The sequence below is a fragment of the Macrobrachium nipponense genome, chromosome 21 (genome assembly GCF_015104395.2).
Source record: "Macrobrachium nipponense isolate FS-2020 chromosome 21, ASM1510439v2, whole genome shotgun sequence".
Lineage (NCBI taxonomy): Eukaryota > Metazoa > Arthropoda > Malacostraca > Decapoda > Palaemonidae > Macrobrachium > Macrobrachium nipponense.
Window position 1 is genome coordinate 46,498,226 of NC_087212.1, and position 18,578 is coordinate 46,516,803.

Genomic DNA, 18,578 nt, shown 5'->3' on the forward strand with positions numbered 1-18,578 from the left:
ACGTTCCCCAGGACTGATTAGAATGGAAGTTGTAATGTTCCCCAATACTGATTGTCATGCCAGTTGTAACGTTCCCCTAGACTGATTAGTATGTCAGTTGTAACATTCCCTAACAATGATTTGAATGCCAGTTGTAACGTTCCCCAAGACTGATTAGAATGTCAGTTGTAACGTTCCCCAAGACTGATTAGAATGTCAGTTGTAACACTCCCCAAGACTGATTAGAATGTCAGTTGTAACGTTCCCCAACACTGTAATGTCAATTGTAACACTCCCCAAGACTGATTAGAATGCCAGTTGTAACGTTCCCGAAGACTGATTAGAATGTCAGTTGTGACGTTCCCCAAGACTGATTAGAATGTCCGTTGTAACGTTCCCTAACACTGTTTTGAATGCCAGTAACGTTCAAGACTTACTAGAATGCAGTGTAATGTTCCAAGACTGATAGAATGTCAGTTGTAACCATTCCCCAAGACTGCAATTAGAATGTCTGAACATCACAAGAATGATTGAATGAAAGTATAGTTCCCCAAGACTGATTAGAAGTCAGTTGTAAGTTCCCCAAGACTGATTAAGAATGTTCACTGTTAACGTCAGACTGATTAGAATGTCAATTGTAACGTTCCCAAAGACTGATTAGAATGTCAGTTGTAACGTTCGACATGACTGATTAGAATGTCAATTGTAACGTTCCCAAGACTGATTGGAATGCCAGTTGTAAAGTTCCTCAAAACTGATTAGAATGTCAGTTGTAACGTTACCCAAGACTGATTAGAATATCAATTGTAAAACTCCCCAAGACTGATTAGAATGCCATTTGTAACGTTCCCCAAGACTGATTAGAAATCCAGTTGTAAGGTTCCTCTAGACTGATTAGAATGTCAGTTGTAACGTTCCCCCAGACTGATTGTAATGTCAGTTTTAAAGTTCCCCAAGACTGATTAGAATACCAGTTGTAAGGTTCCCCAAGACTGATCAGAATGTCAATTGTAAGGTTCCCCAAGACTGATTAGAATACCAGTTGTAAGGTTCCCCAAGACTGATTAGAATGTCAGTTGTAAGGTTCCCCAAGACTGATTAGAATACCAGTTGTAACGTTCCCCAAGACTGATTAGAATGTCACTTATAACCTCCCCAAGACTGATTAGAATGTCAATTGTAACGTTCCCAAGACTGATTAGAATGTCAGTTGTAACTTTCCCCAAGACTGATTGGTATGCCAGTTGTAACGTTCCTCAAGACTGAACAGAATGTCAGTTGTAACGTTCCCAAGACTGATTAGAATGTCAATTGTAACGTTCCCCAAGACTGATTAGAATGTCAGTTGTAACGTTCCCCAAGACTGATTTGAATGGCAGTTGTAACGTTCCCAAAGACTGAATAGAATGTCAGTTGTAACGTTCCTCAAGAATGACTAGAATGTCAATTATAAAACTCCCCAAGACTGATTAGAATGCCATTTGTAACGTTCCCCAAGACTGATTAGAATGTCAGTTGTAAGGTTCCCCAAGACTGATTAGAATGCCATTTGTAACGTTCCCCACGACTGATTAGAATGCCAGTTGTAACGTTCCCCAAGACTGATTAAAATGCCAAGTGTAACACTCTCCAAGACTGATTAGAATGTCAGTTGTAACACTCCCCAAGACTGATTTGAATGTCAGTTGTAACGTTCCCTAAGACTGATTAGAATGCTATCTGCAACATTCCCCAAGACTGATTAGAATATCAGTTGTAAGGTTCCCCAAGACTGATTAGAATACCAGTTGTAAGGTTCCCAAGACTGATTGGAATGTCAGTTGTAAGGTTCCCCAAGAGTGATTAGAATACCAGTTGTAAGGTTCCCAAGACTGATTAGAATGTCAGTTGTAAGGTTCCCCAAGAGTGATTAGAATACCAGTTGTAACGTTCCCCAAGATTGATTAGAATATCAGATGTCAAGATCCCCAAGAATGATTAGAATGCCAGTTGTAACGTCCTCAAGACTGATTAGAATGTCAGTTGTAACGTTCTCAAGACTGATTAGAATGTCAATTGTAAAGTTCATTCTCCAAAGGTGACTTTTCTATTCTAATTTTTGCAGGGCCATGTTTGTCATGATCTTACAGAGTAGATGTCTATGCAACTGGGTGATAACTTGCCATATTTATCCCCATTTATAATCTTCCACGGAAGGATTATATATTCAAAAGTTAATTTCAGGATTCCTCCTTAAGCATGAAAACACAGCACCTTCAAAGCAGTCACAGAAAAATGTTCCTATGATTTCAGCTGTAAACATATTTCATACTTTTAAGATTCAATCATCCCGCCACTGGCCCATCCAAGACACGGAATTGTAATCCTAATCATCTTCAAAGCGATATGTTTACTGGTTGCTGTAGGAACAGGAGTCTACATCAACACAAGACTGGCTTAATCTAAAGTAACAACGAAAGATGGAAGCGGAATAAAAGCGGTTTGCTCACCTGTCATTACTTATTCTGTTTGTCCTGCTTACTAATAAAACTAGTAAGCTGCTTTCTTTGTTTTGAGATCGAGTGTGAATTATGTAACATGCAGTAATAATCCCTTCACAAGGCAATAGTACTAACTATATATCGGGCAACGTACTTACAAACTATAAACAGAAAGTTGATTAAGTATCGCTCATCTACCAGTAATTAGTACAGAACTGTCACGCCTTTGCTTGAAGATGATATAACAAGAAGTCAGTCACGCTATATCCATTACCTGCAATCAGTCACGCTGTCCATTACTTGCGACAGTGTTTTAGTACAGCCTTGCCCTCAAAGAAAGTTGATCTAGTCAGTTATGCTACTATTTGGGAACTTTAAGGTGCGCCCCATGTCTCTCAAGTATCACTAAGTATAAATGGTCGGTCTTCAACTTAGCCTTTACTTTGCGCAGGCATTTAGAATACCACTGCACATGCACATGTGTTTTATGTAACTCGGGTAAGTCCCTGTCTTGTTTTGTTGAGGCTGTATTGTACATTTTTAAATGTCACTCCAGTGGTACACATTATATTGTGTCGGCAGTTCTTCATCTTGACTGATGAACTTTTCCATTTAGTCTTGAGGAGGAGTTCGTAGAACATTTTCCTCACAAACTTGACTAAGTTCCATTCAGTTCATAGTCAATCAAACCTACTAAACCACATTACGTCGCGTTGTATTATCCTAATCAAACCTACTAAACCACATTACGTCACGTTGTATTATCCTGTTATGACCCACAAACGTTGTTTTCGAAATATGACTCGATGGGCAGCACAGCCTACCTCATCTGCATTTCTCTCTTTCTAACTTGATTTCAAGAACAAGAGATCAGGTTCGAGAATTGCCTCTGTCTGTTAAACGTCTCTCTCTACGCGTGTGCTCGACCAGAGTTTGGATCGTCACGGACAGAAACCTACAGTAATTAGAAATCGCTTGTACTTACTCAAAACCCTCTTGATTTATAACCGTTCGTTTGCGTGGTTGTGTATGAAGCGAAGGTAACAGGTGTTCTTAGCTGGGAGCCCTCGACTCTTTAATGTGCGCAAGTGTTGGGCAGGTTTTAGTGTTCTGTAGAAGAAAACAATTGAGATGGCTTGGTCTCTCCCCCCGCAATTATGTTATCCCCCAAAACTTAAACACTACGAAGGCTGGAGGGCTGCAAATTGGTGCTGATCATCCACCTTCCAATCATCAAACATACCAAACTGTATCCCTCTAGCCTCCTGAGTTTTTATTTTATTTAAGGTGAAATTTAGCCATGATGGTGCGTCTAGCAACGTTATAAGATAGCCTGCCGCTGGGTCGTGGCTTGAAAGCTTCATGGGCCGCGGCTCATACAGCATTATATCCGGTATAGAAAACTCGATTGCGCCGAAGAAACTTCGGCGCATTTTTCACTTGTTTACTCTAGCCAAGGAATAGTTTTTCACCTTGAAAATAATTATGTAGTAATGGCTCGTCGGAAACACTTCTTAGGAACTGCTTACCCAAGGCCATGTAATATAATATGTAACATTTCATCCTCACACAAATGCTATATGCAGATTGTGAACGTTAACGGAAGTCTTTTTTGCTCCCCTGACCACATTTTTTTTCCGGGGCCTTCCTTTGATGACACTACACGGCAACATTTTGTTCCTCTCTTTCGCCGACGAGACAACCAGGAATAGGATTTACCTTCTCCGTTTACTTTACAAATACGATACTATACATAAAGAATCGTGGATGACTTAACGGCGACAATACGGGGAAATCAACAATCTCCCTTGTAGGTAACGTATGAGCACGAACATGATTTATTATTACGGAGGGTAATAATAAATCATCGAAGAACGGAAAGTAATCACGTCTCTGAATATCAGCTTGTTATAAGTCTATAAAATGTTTATGACATGAACTGATTTCCATTTTAGCAAATCATTTACCGTACGTTTCACTTCCTCATAACATTCACTGCTATTCTTAAAAGATTTCTAATAACCCCGTCATTGCGTTTATTATAGTAGATTGTATTGAGAGGCATCTCACCCTGGAAAAGACTCCTTCAACCCTCTCCCGCTGAGAGAAGATGACAATGACAGACCACAGCGAAATCAAACCAAAACAGTTTTGCGAGATGCGAAGCTCCAGAGAAAGTGAAACCAAGGACATGCCCCCCGGGTGAGGCTTTAACCCTTTCGGCTCATGACGTCACCCGATGACATGGCCAGGGGCGTGATCAAAGGAAGGCTCAGGTATGACAAGAAGCCGCCTCAGGTGAACCTAGACCAGTTGTAATAAAAGTGGCGGTTTTATGAGTACTCTGTTAGTTTTTTATACAATTATCTATATGAACACTCAAAGTAATAGCCGCATTGGTATTAGGCCAGCTTAAGATTCAAAGAATGGTTAACGAGACGATTCTCTTCCCATCTCAAATTCCCGCATACCACTGCAAACGAACATACAATTGGACGCTCTGTCTGTCTCTCTCTCTCGCTGCCTTCCTGTTTAAATGACAGTATCTAATAGTAAAGAGGCAGCCAAAGCAACAAGATTCTTTAGGAACTTTTATTAAGATTTAAGGACACCCGAAGTTTCTACCTAACTCGTATGTGACTGTACTATAAGAAAACGCGAGCAACAACACTGTCTCTCTCATCCTTACTGTTCAAGCAGTTATTCGAACAATTCTGACCGTTACTCTTTACTGTACCTTCTGCGACCCGTGCTTTCCTGATGTTTCATATATGTAGTATCAAACGTCAGCGCAGTCATTCCTTAGATTTCTCTGCCGCACACCACATATGCATTGCAGCGGTTCTTGCAGTAACCTTAACCACTACATCATTAAGAGGACAAGAACCGATTCCGTTCTTTCGTGTATATGCCAGTCTAGCTTAGTAACAGTCCTTATAGCTGAATTCACCAAATCCAGAAAAGATGTCCCGCCCAAAAACTGAATCCCGACCACAAATTCTAGAGGTCAACGATGATTTGAACTATTGCACAATCACGGGGGATTAAAAAACTATTTCAACTTCTGACAAAAGAGAAAATCGGGCTGCATTTTCCATTATCGTGGAGGTGTGATGTTCAGGCACCGAGAAATGCTTTAGTTAAGGATTTAGTTTGCAACAATGGGATATAAAAAGACGAACGTTACGTTATGGTTTAAAAGGTATGAAAATAAATTTTGTCTTTAAGGTAGTAGAGGAAGCAATAAGGTACAATATACATATTGAAAGATATTAAGCACATCAATATCCAAACCATAACTAAGCCTTGTCAAGAAAAAAAATTGAGACGGCAACGGAATTTTCAGGCAGCCATTTATTACTCCCTAAATCAAACGAGCTTGCGCATAAGACTGGGAAACGGTCTGCTGATATTCAAGAGTAATGCTGTGCCGTAACAGTTTTCCTAACTAACGTAAGATCTTCATTCGGAGTATTCTCTCTAAACCATAATGCACGTGACACAGATTCTGGTTTCACACCTCTTAATTCCCTCGCCACCCCACCCCAAGAGAAATATGAATCACACCACCACATTAGCTTTTATTCAGTAAAAATGGTACTGCTAAACTATAAAGAAATCTATCTCTTGACAGTCCACAGGTTTATCGAGATATTCTAGCCATGCCAAAGATACTTTCTTGGATGAATAATATCTAACGATTATGCAAAGGCACGAGCGAGATTTTCACGGACACTAACTCTTCATCAATCACGAGGAAATTTTTACTTACTAGTTTTCACCGCACAATGAAAGCTGCTTCATTTGCAGCCTTTTTCGATGACACCACCACCACTTCCCTCTCGATATCTCCGAGTGAGGCCAATCAAATTATCCCACGCTATCTCAGCTTTATGTTTGCTTGTCTCGTAGACTCATCTTTATGTCTGAAAGCCTTGTGATAACGTTTTTAAAGTCCCACGACTGTTGTTGTTTAGTTTATCATACGTATTTTCTGTTTTCAAATAGATTCGTTGATATACGCAAGTGAAGTGAAACTAAGTGTTTTACTTACTATAAAATGCGAGTAATCTAATCTAGAAAACCAGTATGTCCTCTGTAAAAGAAAAGAAAAACACCTTGAGGAGACAGCTGGTGTAAACTGGTTAAAGAAGCAAATAAAACAGCGCAGTCTTATGCACTTGGATGCAGCGTCAAGTTACACAGTTACACTGCCCAGTCTAGTAGTGTCAAATCCCTCGGAAGTACTGACTGGCTCCCTTCCCAATGGATCTCTCTTCCCTGCTTGAGCCTCTCATTATATTCTCATATTCCCTTCACTCCTGCGTGCTCTTTATTCATTGCAGACATGACATTGCTACCTTGAATTTCCTTCCCAAATGCATTCCGTCCATAGCATTTTTGCCGTCGCAAAACTGTTTGATTTCGTTTTCCAAATATATACTGTTACCACTTTCCTCTCCTGTGCATTCTGTTTACGACGTTTTGTTCCCCACCACATTCTTTATTCGGGTCTAAATTTAGTTCTATATCTAACATCCGCTCCCAACTGCGAGTCTGTTCGAGAGCAATCGGTCTCCCACATGACATGTCCATGATGTCAATTGTGAGTTTCTTCTTTTTCTAGTTTATTAAAAAAGTTCTTTCCTCTTGATACTCAAACGATTTCCTCCTGAAGGCATTAGTATACAAGCTTCAGAGACAATCATTGGCATCACGATTACATTTCTTTTTTGATCAGGAGATCGGGTGTGGTGATTTTAGATTCAGGAACTGAGAAACGTTTTTGGCCTCTATAATCATTGCTTATAACTCCCTTAACAACGGGGATATGTGATAATGAGTGAGCTGGCCATCACGATGTTTGAACTTCATTAGCTCTTTAAATGACGTTGCATTTTCAGTAGTTTATAAAAATATTTATTCTGCCTACGGATCAAGTCCTAAATGTCACTGTGAGGGCGAACCTAAAATTACTGACTTCGTTACCAGCTGTGTGGCCTGGGTATAATCAATTGATATATGCAATGCATCATGCGCCTAACTCTGGCATGTAAACAGACTGCATCCGCATTAAACAACAGTCATTATATCCTTATCTGCTTGTTTCTGCGCCATGAAACGTAATTGTTACTCTTAGATATCTCTACGCATTACAGTATTTTTACGACCTCCGAGCATTATGGGAAATACGTACAATATAATATTCAGTGAAGGGACTGTGTAGCGTCAGGGGTTAACGATGGTAGTTGTAGGACGAACCATGAATACAAACACAATAAACGCCATTCAAACCAATATGCGTGACAAATAAAGAGTCAATGATACTGAACGGTCACGCAGGTCGTTTTTTTATTATAATTATCTATTATACATTACTCTGTTCCTATTTTTGGTATTAAAATCGAACAGCAGTAAGGGATACAAAATACTGTTGGGGGAACTACTCAAATACTTACGACACCTAACACTTCCTAAGACTTGATCTTTTGCGTTGAACGCCATAATAACAGACTCCGAGTTTTAAGGATTGAAAGTTTTCCTTTTTATTAAGGCATGGCCTTTAACAGCTCGGGAAGTCTGATAACTTTCCTCTTTATCTAACACAAAAGATTAGGATCGATAAGAAAACAACGAGTCTGTTGTATAAATCTCACGGCGGGGATTGCTGTACCTCTGATGAAGAAGTTTGATAGTTTATGTTGGCATTTCAAGTGAGCATGCGTCATGCAAGGTTCAAGTGCAAACAAGTACTACAGCATACCGACCGCGCCGTACCGAGCACACTTTGCAGAATTTACCGATCTTCAGTAGAGTGAGACGATTTTCTTCTGGGTTCAGGGCACAAAGGAAATGCCCGTAGTACCCGAGGCTATAGAAGAGCCTTGACCAAGGTCGATTACCTTCATACCACCAATTCTCTGCCACTCGAGGAGTCTATTTGTGAGTACAGAACGCACTCTGGATCGTCTCTCTTTGCTGAACCCAAGTCGAGAAGAATTCTAGTATGATTTATTACATTTTTGTATGTTTGCTTTTATACATTATATATGTGATTGTGTGCATTATATATATATATATATATATATATATGTATATAAATATACCATATATATATATATATATATAATATACATATACTATATATATACATATACATATATATATATACATATATATATATATGTATATATACATATATATATATATATATATATATATATATATATATATATATATATATATATATATATATATACATATACATATATATATATATATATACTATATATATATATATATATAATATATATATATATATATCTATATATATATATATATATATATATATATATATATATATATGTATGAAATTTTATCACATCACCGTGAATCAGATACATGTATTAAGCTATAAATGTCATTTAATATCCAATTCGCTCTACCTCGGAATTAATATATTTTCATATACGTTAACAAAAGTTTTTTTCTGTATAATATTTCGTCCTCTCGTGGATTCGAACCAGCGTGAAGGGGAGAAATCAGGACTTCAGTGAGTTACTGACTCGGCCAACAAATCCCTCGCAGAGTTGGTAACTCACTGAAGTCCTGATTTCTCCTCTGTGCGCTGGTTCGAATCCACGAGAGGACGAAATTAATATTTCAAAAAAAATTGTTTCAGTTTACATATCTGAAAATATATTAATTCCGAGGTAGAGCGAATTGAATATTAAAGGACATTTGTAGCTTAATATATATATAATATATATATATATATATATATATATATATATATACACACACACACACACACACACACACATATATATATATACTATATATATATATATATCTATATATATATATATATATATATATATATATATATATCATTCAGTTCGCTCTACTCTGAAATATCACCGAGGGTAAATTATATGTGACAGAAAGTTCGGTGTGGGAGACAGACAGCCGAGTGGTTACAGACGTCACAGAAAGTCATCGATCCATACTGTTGGGCGTTTGAGTTTCCCAGGCACAGAATCGTTTATCATTTATAATTCTCCTTCTGTGACATTCCCAAAGTAGAGTGAATTGGATATTAAACGTCAATTATAGCTGAATGCTTGTGAATATAACAATGATGTATTATATATATATATATATATAATATATATATATATATATATATATCTATATATAGATATATATATATATATATATATATATTTATTTATTTATATATATATGTGTGTGTGTGTATACACATTAATGTCATGAACCTCATTTCCAGTCGTATCCCTTGACTTGCAAAAATGAGAATTATAAATGTTCATGCTTCAATTTATAATTAGCTCTTCCATATAATGATTCACATCAGGTGTCGATCAGCATAAGCAATGAACCATGCCACACTTGACGGAATAAATTTAATTACCCCTACTTTCCAGTTTATAAATTACACGCACGCACATACATACATACATACATACATACATACATACATACATACATACATACACACACACACACACACACACACATATATATATATATATTATATATATATATATATATATATAGATTATATATATATATATATACTTCAGCGCTCAAGCTAAGCAAGGCTTATTGTTCGCTAAGTCCATTATAAATTGAGTCGACTGTAGTATTAGCTAACATGGATGGTGAACCGTTTTTAAAGTTCAGCTGGTATTGTTGCCAAGAAAAAATCGTAATAATGTTCCGGGCTTCCAGCCCATATGCGAAAAGTATGGATTAACATAAAATATTTTGTATATATTTCTTTCGCAGCAATCTGTATGGAATCATTCCTGTTCATCCTGAAATAACAAATATCTCTTTTGGGTCGCAGCATCTTAAAATTAGTAATATATGAAACGTCCGAAAATATGAAAGTGTCTGAAATTACGGCACAATTGTTTAACTCAATAACCTTAAGCGTATTAGACACATATGATCTAAGAAACTTACTACATTTTGAACCCATATTGTAATAGTGGTAATAAGGGGCAGTTTATGCAAACAAACAATCATTGGATGGCTTGCACTTTGTTAGATGTATATCAATTTGGTTTAATGTTTTAAAATTGTACTCAATTGCTCATCAGTGATCTTGATCATAATGAAACTAAATTCTAAAGGATGTCATTCACAGCTTAAGGATCTTCTCGTTTCATTAAACAAGAGCTTGGGGCGTTTGTTTTAAGTTTCCTGGTCTTAACAAAAACTGAGTATTGAAATCTTGAACCTTTTTTTTCAGAAAAAAAGACTGGGCTTGTTGAATTAGAGTTTACATTTTCAAGTCTGCTGCATCCATAACCTACTGAGAAATAATTATGACGCTAGGCGAGTATATCAGAAGCGGTTAACTGATGATAAAACACATGGATGGCAACCAACCAAAAATTGTTTTATTCTGCGTAACATCACCGTCTGATAAGGTTGGGAAAAGCTATACGTATGGCCAACAGTAAGCATTGTATTACAGATACTAAGATGTCTTATTTCTGTTATTCAACGCTGGCTACTTACTGGAGAAAATTGTTCCAAACACCTTCCAAGAAGTATTTCTACTTTGGCACTGTCCATCTAAAGCACTAAGAATAATACCTTGAGAAACATTGTAACCAAAAACTTCAATCAATATTGTGAAAAGAATCGCAGCTAAAAATCTGTCACGATGCCAACATTTCCTAGTTTATTGATAATTTTAGAATAGCATTTTAAAGAATATACATACATAGCATTACTTAATAATAAGTCATCAAAGTTCATCGTCGCTTCAGTAACACGTCATCTGTAATTCGTGTTCATTCCACCTGTCACTCCGTTTTGCTTAAATACCTGCCGGTCACCATGTAGGGTTACTGAATATTAAATTAGATAGGTACTAGCGAACGAAAGATTCGGACAAATATCAGCGCAGTTTCTTTGCGCCTCTTTCCTCAGTAACAAGTAAATTAGATGGTCTGCTTTCAGCTGAACTTCTCTGTTACCCTGTCACGTACACGCATAAATCAACCATGGTAGGTAAATGTTATAAGTGTACTATTGCGGAATATAACATTATTTTTAACCATCTGCACACACAAAAAACTATTTTTTGAATAATTATATTGAAAGGTTAAACCAAACTTAAAGCCAATGTAATCATAATGAAGCATTTAATCTGGGAATTAAAGTTAACTTACCAAATAAACAACAAAGTTATCCTGATTACGCTGAACCAATAATACAGTCTGTACCCAAAGAAGTGCAAGAGTGTTTTTGCGTTACAGCATTAGGAAAAGAAGAAGAATCAAGCTTTGTTTACATGTAGATTTCCACATAGCTGTGTAAATTTTCATTTAACATCGTTTTGTTGACTCCACGGTTAGCCTATTATAGAATGAAATTTTACACTTGAAAAGAAATTAAAAAACGGCAGAATTAAGACGTAGGATTATATCGTTGCTTTTTTATGGTATACTTGTAGGTTAAGCAAAAATTGAAGTGAAGCGAGAACAGGCGCTGACCGCATAGTTTAGATACAACTTGTTAAGTGAGCGATATGGATACCATCTCCTAGGTAATTTGCAGCTCACCTACCGACTTTTCCCTGTTGAGGTGGCAAACGAACCCAACTTAGCTGACGTTTTAGATACGCCCTAAAAGTTTCAGAAGCCATGTCACTGGTACCCTTATTGTCGCCCAAAGCAAACGAAATAAGAAGTCAGTCCTAGGTTTCTCGTTGGAAATACTAGCCTGTTTTTGCCATAAAGGCAAGGCCTAGTTTTGGTCATTATTCCATGCTAGCCTACTGAAAAGGTGTAGACTGCTTTACGCTTCAGCAATACTAGCTACCTACCTAGTAACAGGTCAGTAAGGGTCCCGTCTATTTTGTTTCTGTTAGCTAGTAGGCTAGGTATAGCTCAATGAGGTTAGGCTACTCCTAGACACTCGGTGACATCACAACTTACTAAAACAAGACAGAGGTAAAGATGGTTGTTTTAGGCCAAAGTCTATTTCAGCCATAGGTATAGGGTACTACCTAATTTCCCTTAACCACTTTTCTTTGTGTGAGTGCCTAGGTAGTAGTGAAGTCAGTATTTCTACAGAAGCAGTCCGCACGGACTGCATGGAACGACATCCACTAGGGATTGGGGTGTCCAATGTATTTCGCCGTGTTTAGGTAGTACTGGCCCCGGGTGGGTTAATTACAGTCATCCGAATAAATATTAGTAGCCTACTACTTAAAATTCTTGTTCAGTAGGTAAAACTGCATAGTAAAACTGAACTGCCATAGTCAAGGCCGCCGTGGATAAGTACCCTAGATCTACCGTGAAGTCTATGATAAAAATATTGTGGCACTTTTCTGTTAGTTGCACCCAGTCAACTGCAACTTGGCATCAGGTATTAGGTATTACCTAGCTATAACCTACCTAGGTACTTTGGAAATTGATTTTTCCAATAGGGTAAACAACCGACTGGACTGGCCAACTCATTGACTACGGCGTTTTTAGCCACCCTCTGAAAAAGTACTTTAACATGTCCTGACACTGGAGATGGTCATCAGTCATGAGTAGTTGGTGGTGGGAGAAGGAGCTCCAAGACCTCTACTCTCCTTTCGAAGTAAGTATTTTCTCCAAAGTTAGAAATTAGGGCCATATTTTAAGATTAAACAGAGGGTAATGAAAAGTGTGGCCAATGCAGTGCACACTACCCCATGACGCTTTCAAAATTTTTACTTACAATTAAAAATGTTTAGAAGATTGACGCCATCTCGATGTTTGCGGGGTTGCTTGTGTCAACAAGCTTCCCATTTCCTGTGCTAAAACCGCACACCACTTGTACCCATAGATGCTGGGGCACTTTCATCTAAACAAATGTAAACACGACTTCCAACCACTACTTATCCAAGGGAACTACAGCATTCTTTGCTCTCTTCAATTGTTTATCAGTGTTGTCAATTGGTATGTGTTTACCCTCCAAACTGGGTATAAGAATTACACAAAACTGGGGAAATAAGTGAAATTAGTGTATCTATTTGTAGTATATAGTATACATATTACAGCAATTTTATTATTACTACGTTACTATGACACCTAGAATTCATGGAAACAGTTTGTAAATGCATCGGCATATGTGTGAAGCTCCACTAGATTGGCAACGATGAGTCATTTTTCGCCACATCGTCTGCTCATAAGTACATAAAAAATATTTGTTATTTTTCGGGGTTAATTTGGTTACAAAAGGGGTAATAGACATGAATTAAATAAACATTTTATGCATGACACTTACCTGGCAGGTATATATAGCTTATCCTCTTGACGCACTGGCAGATTTCAAAACTCGCAGCAACCGCTAGTACACTGGTAGTTCAGGTGATGGCCACCGCCCCGTTCCCGTGCGCTGGTACTTGGAACTATTCCCGTTTTCCTCAGATTTTCTCTGCCAGCCGAACCGGCAAACATCGTTGTTGGTTCTCTGATAGAATTTCCTGCTCGTTGACTGACTTTTTGGATATTGGTATCGTATTCACGAAGTTAGCGTGGCAATCGCATTGGTTTGGATTTTGATTTAGTATGTCTGATTCAGGAAGTATGTTTAGAGTTTGTGTGAAAGAAGGTGTAAGGTGAGACTGCCGAAATCATCGGTAGATCCACATACAATTTGTAAGAAGTGTTGGGAGTTTTGTATGTACGTGGGACAATAGGTGCAATGAATGTCAGTGTCTGAATGAGAAAGAGTGGAAGGCTCTATGAAGTATGTTGAGAGATTAGAAAAAGATCGAGTTAGAAGATCTGTCTCTAGGAGTGAGAGATCGGGTGCTTCGAGTAAGCCTATGAATGGCGATCTTCTTGGCTCTGAAAGCGTTCAGACCGTGGATCAGCGGGCAAAGTGGTGGCAGATCAACGCGGACAATACCACAGCTCTGGCATATATACGAAAACAAGGAGGAACCCACTCGTTGTCCTTTGCAACTTGGCGAAGGAGATTTCTTTCTGTGTCGGAGAGAGAAAACGTCTCACCCTGCTCACCAGGTTCATTCAAGGAGAGAAGAACGTCAGAGCGGACCTGTTGAGCAGGAGGGACGGACAAGTGCTTTTCCACGGAGTGGATGTTGCATCGTCAAGTATGCCAGAGACTGATGGAAGCTCTGTGGCACACCAGTAGTGGATCTTTTCGCGTACCGCAGCGACGAAGAGGTTACCGAACTATTGTTCTCCCCAATCCCGGACCCTCTTGCAGTCGCAGTCGATGCCTTCCTACTAGATTGGACGGATCTAGATGCGTACGCATTTCCCCCGTTCAAGATTTTAGGAAGTGGGTAATGAAGAAATTCAGAGAAAGTCGAGGAACAAGGCTGACTCTGATAGCCCCATACTGGCCGGCCCAAACGTGGTTCACAGAGGTACTGGAATGGACAGTGGATTCTCCGAGAAGTCTACCCACGAGAGTAGATCTTCTCAAACAACCCCACTTCGACAGGTTCCACAAGAAACACCCTCGCTCTGGGTCTGACTGGGTTCAGACTATCGAAAGACTTGTCAGAGCGAGGGGGTTTTCTAGAGAAGCAGCGAAGGCAGTTGCAAGAGCACGAAGGCCAATCAACTATCAAAGTGTACCAGTCGAAGTGGGAGAACTTCCGTTAAATGGTGTAAGAATCGGAAGATTTCTTCATTCAGTACCTCTGTGACACAAATTGCAGATTTCCTTCTGTATCTGAAGAAGGAACTGGGTTTGGCTAATCAGACAATTAAAGGTTATAAATGTATGTTGTCTGCAGTGTTTAGGCACAGAGGTTTAGAATCTGTCCAACGACGCAGATCTTAGAGATCTTCTCAGATCTTTTAATACAAAGAAGGATCGACTTTGCAGAACTCCTTCTTGGAATTTGGATGTCGTTCTCAAGTTCTTGGGAACGGATAGGTTTGAACCTATGGGCAGTGCGTCTTTTGCGAGAGCTAACGAAGAAGACTATTTTCTTAGTAGCCTTAGCTACAGCTAAAAGGATTAGCGAGCTGCAAGCTATTGACAAGCAAGTAGGTTGGAAGCACAACAAAGCAGTTTGTTCTTTTCAACAGGAGTTCTTAGCAAAGAATGAGAATCCTTCGCATCCGTGGCCAAGATCATTTGAGATTGAAGGACTGGCTGATCTAGTAGGTCAAGAACAAGAAAGGGTTCTTTGCCCAGTAAGAGCCTTACGGTTTTTACGTAGAAAGAACAAGAAGCATTAGGGGACTTCATGTTCTCTGTGGTGTTCTGTTAAAGATCCTACTAGACCTATGTCTAAAAATGCGATGGCTTTCTTTGTAAGAGAAAGTCATTAAAGAAGCTCATTTACTTTGTCAGAAGAATGCTTCGGCTTGATTAAGGTTAAAGCTCATGAGGTGAGAGCAGTAGCTACGTCCTTAGCATTCAGGAAAAATTTAGCCCTCAAGGACATTATAGATTCGGACGTTTTGTTTTGGAGGACGTGAAGACACTTTAGCCCTCAAGGACATTATAGATTCGACGTTTTGGAGGACGTGAAGACAACTTTTGATAATTGTCAAACGTTAGGCCCGTACTTATCCTCAGGTACAGTACTGGGCAAAGGAGTTTCCACCCCATAACCTAATAACATTGCTAGGTTTTTATTTTAATTAGGTTATTAGTGTTTTTTATGGTTGTCTGAGAGGTTAATACCAGCTCAGTCTTTTGGTGTAGTGTTTATTATTGTATGTGTGTGTGGTTCAGGTGACTAACTTTCCTAGCATGAATGCCCGTGGTAAATGAGGGCTAGGGATCTCTGTCAGCAGATTGGTCATGTCCAGTTGTCAGACCCGTTGTGTTAGCTTTCTCAACAAACAGGTCACATCCTAGTTGAGAGCTACTAAGGTTTAGCAGGCTAAGAGGCAGGACCTACGAAGTCAGCTACCTTAGCAGGTAAGGAACTAATAAGTAATTTTAAAAAATTAGTTAATTTTTGAATTATGACGATGTTGCTGTCTATGACCCACCTCCAAATGTGTCACCTGCCAGGTAAGTGTCATGCATAAAAATGATATTGTTATATACAATAAAGTTTTATGCATACTTACTGGCAGTATATATAATTAAATTCCCACCCTCCCCCTCAGGAGACCAGGTTCAGAGAAAATCTGAGGAAACGGGATAGTTCAAGTACCGAGTCGCCACGGGAACGGGGTGCCATCAGCCTGAACACTACCAGTTTACTAGCGTTGCCGGCGAGTTTTGAAATTCTGCCAGTGGTCAAGAGGATAAGCTATTATATATACCTGCCAGTAAGTTGGCATAAAACTTTATTGGTTCATAAAATAAATAAACATTTTGAAGTAACAAAGTAAAGTTAAAATAAATAATGAGTAAATTAAACAATTAAGGGAATAAAGCTTCGCACCTCATACACCACGTACTCGTGTGCTGACCGTAACTGTGTTTGTGGAGTGAGCGCTTAGGAACCAGGAACAGCAACGTAGTTCAAGTGCAATTTGGAGTGAATTAAGACCAAAACGTGTATAATAACAATCAAATAAGCACTGTGGAGTTTCAGTTGTGATGGCAGTAAGGATAAAACCATCTGATTACAAGGTAGAAATGAATTTCAGTTTAAACCATGACCCCAGGAATAAAAAGTTTCATACTTTTACTAATAAAGGCAACAAAATGTTGTTTTATTGTGCTGATTACAACTGCAATCTTGAGTAAGATCAATAAATGTTACATATATACGCTAACATTGTTCAAATGAGTGCTGGGAAGGCTGAGAAAGATGGTGGATTGTCTGTGGTTGGAACGGCCAGTCACGCGACTGCCGCCATATTGGATTTAGAAACTGCCTTGAAAACATATTTTACGAAGAGCTCACATGCTTATTTTAGTTCGTATGGGGTGTTCATATATCACATTATGTTGACGAAACTTCAATCTTTTGAATGGTATGCTTAAAGATGTAATTGTATTCTTGTTTCACCGATTAAATATCGAGTGAATAAGGCTGAGCCACGCGGTTGTTTACCCTAGTAGGCTAGTATTTTGGTTGATAATTTACTAAGAATTTAGTTATTTTTTGTTGGTCGACTATCATTAACCTCAAAGGTTGCATGCTGGTCATCCTGGGATGCTATCAAGCATGCACAATTCTATAGGTAGTAGGGGAGCTATACTACCTATAATTAAAAAGTATGAGTTTCTTTTACATTGCCCCCCCCCCCGCTAAGTAACGCAGCTTGCCAGGTTAGGGTAGGGTATGTTATGTTGGTATAGTTCCTTTTATAATAGGTTTCCTTAGCCAATCCCTTGTTAAACATTTATCTCCCAAATGACTTTTGCATGTGCTGAACCATTCCATAACAACAGCATGGCAGTCAGGTTCTCCCAGCGTTTTCCCCCATGCAAAACCTTGCTTTCCCAAAGGGTCCCTCATCATTTTGGGTGGATATGAGGTTAATAATAATTGATGGAAAAACAGATTCTTTCATCAGTTACACTAAAAGTATAGGAAAAATACATTGCCAAGTAGGTAATAGTATGTGCAGAGCTGTTACTTAGAAATACCAAAGAAAACCAATATAAAATAGAAAATAAATGTTATACCAGGTGGTTCTTGTTGCACTGCCACAATAATGGTTGTGTCACACACTCTCCACTCACATGTTGATATCAGTGGTGCATTCTACTTTTGTATATACAATTTTCAGCGTTGAGGCATAAAAACAATCAAATATGACCATTTCAAATTTTATAGTTGCTTTGGAAGCAGTATCAATGTTATGACAATTTTTGTTTTCTTTTTATTTAACAATTGAACTGAGGTTTGATACCTTCATTTGGTCAAATGCATCAGTGATGAGTGAACAAAAGTTTCGAGAATGTTTTGTAAATGTTTTTTCGGAAATTTGGCTACATGTGACATTTTCTTACAGTTTTGAAATATATGACAGATTTCACTCTTGTGGAACATGTCATGGCCTTATTGTTTATAACAATCGTGTTTTCGCATTAAAATAATAGATAAATATGAGCATGTTAGGTTGCCAGTTAGTGAATTTTGAATGAAATCTATATATTGATGGAGGCAGCTCTATTCCTAACAGATACAGGCACAAAACT

At 38.4% G+C, this 18,578-nt stretch overlaps 2 protein-coding genes across 10 annotated transcripts in view; one reads left to right on the forward strand and one right to left on the reverse strand.

The window, feature by feature from the left end:
- Nucleotides 1-6,621, reverse strand: part of LOC135198011 (UDP-sugar transporter UST74c-like) — a 229,551-nt gene extending 222,930 nt beyond the window's left edge. Inside the window, exon 1 of the mRNA XM_064225354.1 lies at nucleotides 6,232-6,621. The gene's annotated coding sequence lies outside the window, so the exon portion shown is untranslated. The remainder of the gene's footprint in view (nucleotides 1-6,231) is intronic.
- Nucleotides 6,622-8,130: 1,509 nt separating this feature from the next.
- Nucleotides 8,131-18,578, forward strand: part of LOC135198009 (molybdate-anion transporter-like) — a 47,030-nt gene continuing 36,582 nt past the window's right edge. For 2 of the 9 annotated variants that reach the window (XM_064225345.1, XM_064225351.1), the window contains exon 1: nucleotides 12,055-12,337. Coding sequence is in view for 2 of the 9 variants with exons in the window: in XM_064225344.1 (XP_064081414.1) it covers nucleotides 10,853-10,921 (69 nt within the window). In the remaining 7 variants the exon portion in view is untranslated. The other 7 variants (XM_064225344.1, XM_064225347.1, XM_064225346.1 and 4 more) reach the window with 7 other exon arrangements.